This window comes from Mustela erminea, chromosome 9, assembly GCF_009829155.1.
Source record: "Mustela erminea isolate mMusErm1 chromosome 9, mMusErm1.Pri, whole genome shotgun sequence".
Lineage (NCBI taxonomy): Eukaryota > Metazoa > Chordata > Mammalia > Carnivora > Mustelidae > Mustela > Mustela erminea.
This window is the reverse complement of record NC_045622.1, coordinates 105,861,490-105,871,919: the sequence shown is the minus strand read 5'-3', so window position 1 is coordinate 105,871,919 and position 10,430 is coordinate 105,861,490. Positions and strand designations below refer to the sequence as shown.

Sequence of the window (10,430 nt, the reverse complement as noted above, 5' to 3'; positions counted from 1 at the left end):
TGAGCATGCCACATAATGGCCTGGACTTGTGTCATATCCTGTAGGTCCTGCCTTCTGCACAAGTAGTGTGAAACCCCAATAACCACTACTGGCTAGTTTCTTGCCGGCCTGAGTGGGCTAGATCTAATCGAGACTCTTAAATCTCTAGCCTAGAGGCGGGTATTCAAGTAATCTCAAGTTTGGGGGAAAATAGGAAGGCAGAGTGAAAGAAATCAAAATAGGATTTTAGATAAGATTAGGCAGAATTATCTCTCACTCTTCACCTCTGTCCTAATCACTTGGGAAGTAGGAAGAAACAAACAAAAAAACAGCTCAAAGGCTTGGCAGGGCGGGAAGGTAACTGGAAGGAGGTTCTGGGTAGATTATAGTATTAGTTAAGGCAGAGGCAGGCACCTTTCTGGCTCAGTCAGAGGAGCATGCGGCTCTTGATTTCTTAGTGGTGAATTCAAGCCGCAGGTCTGGTGTACAGATTACTTAAAAAAAAAAAAAACAAGCAAGCAAAAATTTAAAAAGTTAGAGGCAGAAGAAATTATAATAATTTGTCTAATGAATGAGGATATGGTGATGCCAAGAGGGGGTGGTAATGGGATGGCTGCTTTAGCCTCCCGTAAGATCCACCAGCTACTTATCTCCGATAACCGCCCCTACCCCAGCAAACCCAAACAAGATTCTTACATTTTCAACTTACATTTACAACTTACATTTTCTTAATCACATGTGACGTGTGAATAAAATCATTTTCGGAGAACCTTGTTTTTATGGACCTAACACACAGTTTAAGTAGGGTGTGCTTGCAAAAGTACCTCTAAAGCAAGCCCCTGTAAACCTGACGTTTACAAAACATGGCCATGGCTTAGGCTGGACAGAGCCTGTGGAAGGAGTTTCACTGGAAGTTTTAGCTGTTAGAGTGCTGCTGATGGTCCATCACCAGGCTTGGCCAGGCATGCGATTATGGGGTGAAACTGACGATGATGATGATGAAGTCACGTCCTCCTCTCCTTGTGAAGTCAAAATCGTTATTAAAAAAAGAAAACAAAAACCAGTGACGCTCACGTCATCCAGGTTTAAGGCCTCCTTTTGGTCCTTTAGTCCTTAAACACCGAACCGTCAAACGCTGCAGGTGGGGGTTCCCTGCCGGTCATCCCAAGTCCTCCGCCCCCGGGCGGGTCTCAAGGCTAAGATCTCGGCGGGGCGGGCGGGCGATCCCCGGCCTGAGCCGGCCCGCCCCTCCCCTCCCCTCCCCTCCCCTCCCCTCCCCGGATGGCCTGCTGGGAGTTGTAGTTCAGTCGTCGAACAGACGCGCCAAGCCCCTTCCCTTTCTTCCGCTTCCTCCCCGCCCCAGATGAGTGCGCAGAATAGGGACCCGCAGGCGGGGCACCCAGAGAGCGTGGAACTACAATTCCCAACGGACCATCGCACCCAAGGCGCACTCCCAGGTAGCCCGCGGCCCGCTCGCGCGCTCCAGCGGACGCGTCGGGCGGTGGCGGGATTTGACCCGGTGCGCCTCCCCTTCTCGCCCCCGCCCTCCCGCTCCCGCAAGCCCACTGCCGGTCGCGGGGAGCGCGGTCCGTCGGGCCTCGTAGACCCGCCCTGTGTTCGTTCCCTCGAAGCTCTGCGTGCCCCTCCTTCTGCCCAGTTTCTTCTAGAGTCCAGGCCCCGCCCGTTTCCCGCCTCCTGGGCCCGGTCGTTCCCGACTCAGCCCGCCCCTCGCTGCGCCCCTGCTGCTTCTGCTGAAGGCGGAGGCTCCATGTTGTCCCCTCAGCGAGCGGTAGCGGCTGCCTCGGGAGGAGCAGGTGAGGCGCCCAATTTTCCCCGGGCCCGCTCCGTGGCCCCTCCGCCGCCCTCCCGACTCCTTCCGAGGGGAACGCCCGCCCGCACCGCCGCCCGTTCCTCGTCCCGGGGCTGGGACCCCGTGCCTCTCGCCGGGGTACCCTCGGCCCGCGAATTCGGGGCCGGGGGCTGCTAGCGAGGCCCGGCCGGCGGGGCGCGGGCGGCGCTTCCTTCGGCTCCCGGTGGGAGCGGCAGCCGTCGGAGGTCGGATCGGGCGCTTGGGCCCAGCGCTAGGGGGAGGCCCGCGGTGCTCTAGGGCCGGGGCACTGGCGGGCGGCGCCCCGCAGTTGCGGCCCCGCCCTGGCGGAGCCGCGCGCTCCGGGGCTGCGGCTCCCTCCCGCCTGGCGCTCCGCAGGCTCGCGGGCCGGCAACCGGGGTCCCGGTCCCAGCGGAAAGGCAGATGCTTTACTTTGTCTTTGACAAAGCGCTTGACGGCTCCGAAGTGTCTTGGAGTTGGAAGCTTTATTTTTATCCTAACGACCTCGAGGCGCTGGCAAGCATTAGGAAAGTTGATTTTAAACCCGCACTTCTTTCCATAAACGAGATAAAAGAATGTGGCCTTAATGGCTTTTTAGGAAGTTCTTTTAGTACGTTCGGGATCGTACGTTGTTCTCTTGCTTTCCTGAAGACAGAAAGAATAGTAAAAGAAAAACCAAGTGGAAAGTCATCAAAGATTGAGGGATACTTCACCTGTCATTTTACCTGGCTTTATTCTTGTTAATGTGTGTGCTGTTGAAATCGCCAGAAGTTTCACTTGCGAAATCTAAAGGCAATGAAAACACCGAAGAATGTTAATAAATCTCAGCCCTCAAAGTTGAATACGAAGCTGGGTGGAATGATTTGTGAAAGGGAGAAAAGAACTAACGGACGAAAAACGCAGTTTCACATTTTGTCTTGCTTTTGGAGAAGCGAAACCTACGTGGTTTTAAATCCATGTCAGGATTCAGTAGTGCAGTGAACTGAAATTCAAATTAGTGCTTTTTTCCCCCACTTTCCATAGAAACTAGCTTGAAGTCTAGAAATCCCTGTTTCTGTTTTACCACCTGTAAAGGAAAGGCGTGGATGAAAAGGATTTCTATGTAATGAGGAATTAACAGTAGTACAGCACGTTGTTTTATTAGCTATCGTTTACTCTCTCATTGGAGTAACCGTGAAATTAGGAAAAATGACAACAAGATAGATACGTATACCAGCATACTTTCTGTAGCTTTCACTCAATAGAAGTTGTTTAGAATAGGGTTTGTTAACTTGGTGTTCTGTGGTGGAGCTCGTGTGTTTTTCATTTTTATGATTTCTAAATCTTAGAATAAAGGATAAATGCACACTAATTTAAAATGAGATAATAGAGAATTATAAAAAGCAGTAAATTAATATAAAATTCTCTCTACCTCCCCCAATCCCCAGTGCTAGGTCACTTAACAGTTTGGCTACATATTAAGATTCCAGTGAAATAGGGAACCCCAGGTTGTGTGAACTTGTTGGGAACTAGAATTTGCCTATAAGGCATACCTGTTAAAGTTTCTATGGCCTTGTGAACTGAGAAATTGTTCAAATAACACAGCTGCATTTTAAAGTTAATCTAAATTTTAAAACATTTTTGCAAGTTGTCTTTGAGGTTTTGGGAGTATATTCTTTTTTGTTTTTTTTTTAAGATTTTTATTTATTCATTTGACAGAGATCACAAGTAGGCAGAGAGGCAGGCAGTGAGAGAGGAAGGGAAGCAGGCTCGCTGCTGAGCAGAGAACTTGGGACCCTGAGATCATGACCTGAGCCGAAGGCAGAGGCTTAACCTACTGAGCCACCCAGGTGCCCCTGGGAGTATATTCTTTAAAAAACATCAAAGGGGGGAAAATGAGGGGAAAGCTTTAATTAAAAGAAAAAACGTTTAGTTGGGCTTTTGGATCTGCATTCTGCTGCATGATTAGAATAACCTGCGGTATTTTAAACCTGACAGTGCATGGGACCCACAGATTGTGATTTAATTCATTGTGTGGCCAGGCAACGTTAAAAAAAGAACCTTGAGTAATTCTAATTTTCATACTAATAGAGAATAAAATTTCCCTATAGGTGGTTGCTTACATTTCAATTGATTTGTTTACTTAATAGGAAGTTTGATTTATAATATCAGTGTATTGAGAAGTTGATGCTCTTTGGAAATTTGTAAAGGATGCTTTTTATTAGTATGTATATCGAGAGAACTTGTTGATATATTTATGAACTTGTTGATTTAATATGCTAAAGCATATTAAAAGTTAGAAAATAGCCTTTGCTGGTATAGTCAGTGGAAAAAAAAAATAAGATTAACTTTTTATGTCTTGAAATCATAAGGAATCCAAGTCAAATATTGACAAGAAAACCTTATTCATCTGGAACACAAAACCCTCAGGTAACCAAATGAATTTTGGTGATTTTTTTTTTTTTTAAGTTTTTATTTATTTGAGAGAGAGACAGAGGGAGCCTGGACAGGCACACTTGTGCACACAAGCAGTGGGGAGGGGCAGAAGGAGAAGGAGAAGCAGTCTCCCTGGTGAGCTGGGAGCCATTTCAGGGCTGGATCCCAGGACCCTGGGATCAGGACCTGATCCAAAGGCAGACGCTTAACCAACTGAGCCACCCAGGCACCCTGATTTTGGTGATTTTTTATTTTTAGGGAAGTGTCAAATGAGATGACTATTGAACTCAGTCTATTAAAAAAATAATTTTTTTCTATAGCATAGCCTGGCATCATTTTTAGATTTAACCTAGTCTCTGCATTTCTGAATCTTAAGTACTGTATAGTCATAATTGGTCTTTATAAATCGATAAACCACTACAAAATTGACAAAATGTGGTTTTGTTCAGCATTCTGTGCTCAAGTATAAAGATTTGTTGTAACACATGCATTGAGAAAAAGTTTCCTCTTAAACCCTTTAATTGATTCCAATGTAAATTTTCTCCATATTCTCTTCTGTTGGGTATAGGTAGTTTTTTCATTGATTGATTCCAATGTAAATTTTCTCCATATTCTCTTCTGTTGGGTATAGGTAGTTTTTTCATTGAAACAGCTTTAAAAATGTACATGTATCGGGGCGCCTGGGTGGCTCAGTGGGTTATGCTGCTGTCTTCGGCTCAGGTCATGATCTCAGGGTCCTGGGATCGAGTCCCGCATCGGGCTCTCTGCTCAGCAGGGAGCCTGCTTCCTCCCCTCTCTCTCTCTCTGCCTGCCTCTTTGCCTACTTGTGATCTCTCTCTGTCAAATAAATAAATAAAATCTTTAAAAAAAAATGTACATGTATCTACCAGCATACTTAGTGCCTTAAGACAAAATAGACTGTATAAAAGCACTCCCAACCATCAGCAAAATGGAACCACACCCAGCAGTTTGAGTTGGCTGAGGGCTTACCATCATACATGATGATGCGTTCTCACTGGCCTTGCCTGAGTTAGGGACTTTAAAGACTGCCATCGAGAACAAGGCATGAAATGGTGTGCTTCTGGTTTTGGGTGTGTTCCTCTTGCCCTTTAGTAAATGTGTTTCAAAAGGAGAGTGGAAAACTCAGGTCATAACTTTGCCCTGAGTCATACACTCTACTCAGTGAAATGTTTCTGAAACTGTAGTTAATATGCTCTTTGGAACTTTGAATAGTAAAGATGAGCACTGGAGCCGGCTTTGCCGTAGTGGTTCTTCACCTGGGGGGATTTTGCTGCTATGGGACATCTAGCAATATCTGCAGACATTTTTGGGTCTTAGAACCAGGGGTAGCACTACTGGTATCTAGTGGGTAGAGGCCAGAGTTGCTGCCAAATATCCTACAATTAACAGACTAGCTCCCCACAAGGAAGAGTTACCCAGCCCAAGGTAGCAGTAGTACTGAGCTTGAGGAGCCCTGGTGTGCATTGTTGAATTGATTAACTCAATTCTGTATGAATTTTCTGAAAAAGCAGTTGTACTTGCTTACAGTTAACTAGTTTCCTTGAGTTTATCACTGTTCAGATGGTCTTTTCAAATATTTGAGGGGAATTTAAACTTTTTTCCCTATAATGTTTTTTAATAGAACTTATTTCTTAGAATGTATATATATATATATATACACACATATATATATTTTAAGATTTAATTTATTTATTTGACAGACAGAGATCAGAAGTAGGCAGAGAGAGAGAGGGAAGCAGGCTCCCTGCCCAGAAGAGAGCCCGATGTGGGGTTCGATCCCAGGACTCTGGGATCATGACCTGAGCCGAAGGCAGAGGCTTAACCCACTGGGCCACCCAGGTGTCCCCAGAATGTATGTTTTCCATAGGACTGGAAAGGCTGATGATGATTCAGTAGTCTCAGTGACTTTTATTTAGCCTCTGTAGCTACTTTTGCATTTTTAAAATGACTTTTTTTTTTTTTAAGGTTTTGTTTATTTATTTGGCACAGAGAAAGAGATCACAAGTAGGCAGAGAGGCAGGCAGAGAGAGAGGAGGAAGCAGGCTCCCCGCTGAGGAGAGAGTCTGATGCGGGGCTCAATCCCAGGACCCTGACACCATGACATGAGCCAAAGGCAGAGGCTTTAACCCATTGAGCCACCCAGGCGCCCCATGACTTATTTTTTTAAGATTTTATTCATTTATTTGAGTGAAGGAGATGACATAAGTGGGAGGAGCAGAGGGAGAGAGAATCTTGAGCAGACTCCACATCTAGTGCAGAGCCTGACGTGGGGCTTGATCCCGGGACCCTGAGATTGTGATCTGAGCCAAAACAAGAGATGGATGCTCAACAGACTGTACCACCCAGGTGCCCCTAAAAGACTTTTTATTTTTATTTATTCATTTTTTAAAAAGATTTTATTTATTTGACACAGAGAGAGAGATCACAAGAAGGCAGAGAGGCAGGCAGAGAGAGAGGAGGAAGCAGGCTCCCCGCCGATCAGAGAGCCCAGTGCAGGGCTTGATCCCAGGACCCTGAGATCAGGACTTGAGCTGAAGGCAGAGGCCCAACCCACTGAGCCACCCAGGCACCCCAATCTAAAAGACTTTTTAAAAAGTAGCTGCAGGGGCTCCTGGGAGGTGCAGTTAGTTGAGCGTCTGATTCTTGGATTCAGCTCATGTTGTGATCTTGGGGTCATGAGATGGAGCCCTATTGGGTTCCTCGCTCAGTGAGGGGGTCTGTTTGAGATTCTCTCTCTGTCCCTCTGCCCCTCCGTGTGCCTTCTCTCTTTCTCTTTCAAATAAAACATCTTTAAGACAAACATTCAGAGTTAGATCATTCTAGAAGAGTTAATGCTGTTATTTGCTCAGATCTCTACAGTTTTCCTTATGAGAATTAGTTTCACTTGTTAGTCTTTCAGCTTCTTTCTACTTGGGTTGTCTGTTCTTCTCATTTTAGTGCAGAGCCAGGCTGTTGAATGCGGTTATTACAGAGATTATTTGAACAGGCACATTTAAACCTACTGGTTAGTCTGGGTTAAGGTGTGTTGTGCCAGAAGTAAAGGCTAAATCAGTACTTGAAAAGTAATTAGAAAAAAGTTTGTAGCTTCCACATGGACTGTTGAAAGGCTTTTTATTTATTTATTTATTTATTTATTTTAAAAAAGATTTTGTTTATTTATTTATTTGACAGATAGAGATCACAAGTAGGCAGAGAGGCAGGCGGAGAGAGAGGAGGAAGCAGGCTCCCTGCCGAGCAGAGAGCCCGATGCGGGCCCGATCCCCGGACTCTGGGATCATGACCCGAGCCGAAGGCAGAGGCTTTAACCCACTGAGCCACCCAGGCACCCCGAAAGGCTTTTTAATTATCCAAGAATTTTCAGCACTTCTTATATAACTGAAATGATGACTGATTCAGTATTACCATGTACTATTTACAGCAATAATCAGAATTGGCAATATGATACAGTATTTGGTCTATTCGTCTTTTTTTTTAAACATTGGTTTTCAGTTCACTTATGTGTAAATGGATGACAGATGTGGCTATACTCAGGCCATATCTGTGTGTACAAAATGTCTCTTCTGTAATTCATATAAATGAACATAATACAGCATCAGCTCTTCATCTAAATAAGCATTAACTGTTCATATAAGTGAGGATTACTGTTGTCTCAGAGTGGTTATCTAGATCTTGGGAAATAATTGCTTTACTAAAGGGAAAAGGCATAAAAGGTTGTCCCCTAAAGGTTTTTCTTTTTCTTTTTTTTTAAAATATCTTATTTCTTTTTTTTTAAAGATTTTATTTATTTATTTATTTATTTATTTGACAGAGAGAGAGATCACAAGTAGGCAGAGAAGCAGGCAGAGAGAGAGGGAAGCAGGATCCCTGCTGAGCAGAGAGCCTGATGCGGGGCATGATTCCAGGACCCTGAGATCACGACTTGAGCGGAAAGCAGAGGCTTAACCCTCTGAGCCACTCAGGCACCCTAAAGATTTTTTTAATACCATTCCTGGAGGTAAGATCTCCAGAGTTTAAGATTCCTGAGAAGTGGGAGTAATTTCATTGCAATTAGGGGAAGCCCTTCCTCCCTCCCCCCCAGAACCCTCAAAACAAAAACCCCAAACCTCAGAAACTTTTGTGTGAGTCCTTACTGAGCAAGTTGCTTTAATGTTTTTATCATTATAAATTTTGATCTGTTCTTTAGCCAGGCCTGTACAATTTAAATTTAACCCAAGGGATGTATAGGTTACCTAGCAAGTTTGGCCAGTTTAGACATTCAGGAAATTTTCAGTTGTTGAAGAGTCACTGACTCTTAGAGCTAGAAAAAAAATAGCTTCACCTAACTGCCTGATTTTGTAGAGGAAACTGAGACCCAGAGAAGTAAAACGATTTAATCATGTGGTTTGTACAGTCATTCTACAGCTGGGCCCTAAGTGTTGGGGAAGGCCTTTCTCCTGTACATTCTGCCTCACCAGAGAATAACAACCTTTGCCAAAACAAGCTTTAGTCTTAGGAGGGAGAAATGAAGGGTGCCTGGGTGATGCAGTCGGTTAAGTGTCCAACTCTTGGTTTCAGCTCAGGTTGTGGTCTTAGGATCATGGGATTGAGCCCTGTGTCAGGCTCCACGTTCAATGTGGGGTCTGCTTAAGATGCTCTCTCCTTCTCCCTCTGTGCCCGCTTCCCCCCCATTCCCCCGTGCTCACTCGCTCTCTCAAATAAATATACATATAAAAAAGGAAATAATTGGATTTGGAGCTATACGGTATATAGGAAGATGGAGTCAGGGAAGCTGTGGAGGCTGAGAAGTAGAGATTTGAAAGAAGTGGAGTAACTGAGGATTCATTGCGACAATACCATAAATAGATATAGAGAGTGTTAGTCCTGTAGGGTTTCTAGAAGTTAAATCTTGACTCATTTCACTCTTGAGACCACAAACTAGACATGCCCAGAGTCACATAGGTTGTTAGTGGTAGAACTGGAACAGGAACTCGTCTCTTGACTCTTGTGCCCATATATTTCTACACACTACTCCTGAGAAGGAGGTGACAGTGGAGTATCCAGGTGCATCTTTCCCTGAGGCAGTTGTGTGTTGGACCTGAATGCAGGTTGGGAATTAATGACGTTGCATCACCAAAAGAGGGTATAGTGAACTTACAAGAATCAAAGAGCTCAGTGAGGGAGTGAAGGAGAACTTCGAGACGGAAGCAGAGCACCCGTGGCGCTCAGAGGAGCCTGAAGAGAAAAAGAAGTAGCAAAAGATGGTGAAGAGGTTGGAAGGGAGCTAGAAATGGGCACTGTCTCTGAGACCAAAGGTTTTCAGGAGTTCTAGAAGCAGATGCCAGTTGTGTTTTATTATGCAGAGAGGGTGAAGTGAGAATCAAGGAAGGGCCATTGGATTTGGCAAGACAGGTCATTGATAAACTAGTGAAGAGTTTCAGCAAGGAGGTTGAGAGGAAGGTCAGGTTGCAAGGTAATGAGAAGGGAGTGGGCAGGTACATGAATGAAGACACACCTTCAAGGAGTTTGGCCCAGAAAGAAAGGAGACCGCAGGGGGGGAAGGGAAGAAACTGGTTTTTATTGAGGTGCTTGGCAAGTATTACTGGGGTTAGTGCTCACAATACTAGGAGACTGTTCTTCTTCCTTTTAGATACTGGGGCTGAGTATAACAGTTTCCCTACTCCCCAGAAGTTCCCACGTGAGTGATAAGTCATGATTAATATTAATATTGGAATGGGTGGGATAATACAGTATGTATGAGGTTTTAGTAGAAATAGGAAAGTGGGACCACTTTACTGAGTTTCTAGTATGTATTGGACTCTGGGCTTTGAGATGAGTATTCAGTTTCTAAATAAATGGACCTGAAATTGGTTAGAAATTTATCCATAGTTACATTGAGACTAAGTGGTGGAGTTTATTCAGTTATTCCAGAAATATTTTTTGGATATCTACTATGTATGGGCACGGTTCTGGGATCTTGGGGGATATAGCATTGAACAGCAGAGACAAAAGTTCTTACCCTAATGGAGCTTACATTCTAGAGGGCAGAAAGGAAGCATTCAAGCCCTGCTGTATCTAGACTCCAGAACGTGTTCTTTTTCTTTCTTTCTTTCTTTCTTTTTTTTTTTTTTTTTTAAGTATACCATGTAAAGTGATAGGCAGAGGATGGGGCCAGAGGGAGGAGAAGGTGGGTGTTGAAGGGTCAGTCTTT

The 10,430-nt window shown here is 44.6% G+C and overlaps 1 protein-coding gene across 2 annotated transcripts in view; it reads left to right on the top strand.

Annotated features, from left to right (window-relative positions):
• Positions 1–1,123: 1,123 nt before the first annotated feature.
• The window catches only part of ATL3 (atlastin GTPase 3), a 49,430-nt gene continuing 40,123 nt past the window's right edge, over positions 1,124–10,430 (top strand). The window contains exon 1 of one of the 2 annotated variants that reach the window (XM_032357116.1): positions 1,124–1,436. In XM_032357116.1, the coding sequence (XP_032213007.1) occupies positions 1,343–1,436 (94 nt within the window). In that variant the 5' untranslated portion in view covers positions 1,124–1,342. Of the gene's footprint in view, positions 1,437–1,645; positions 1,794–10,430 lie in introns of those variants that run through there. The other variant, XM_032357117.1, reaches the window with a different exon arrangement.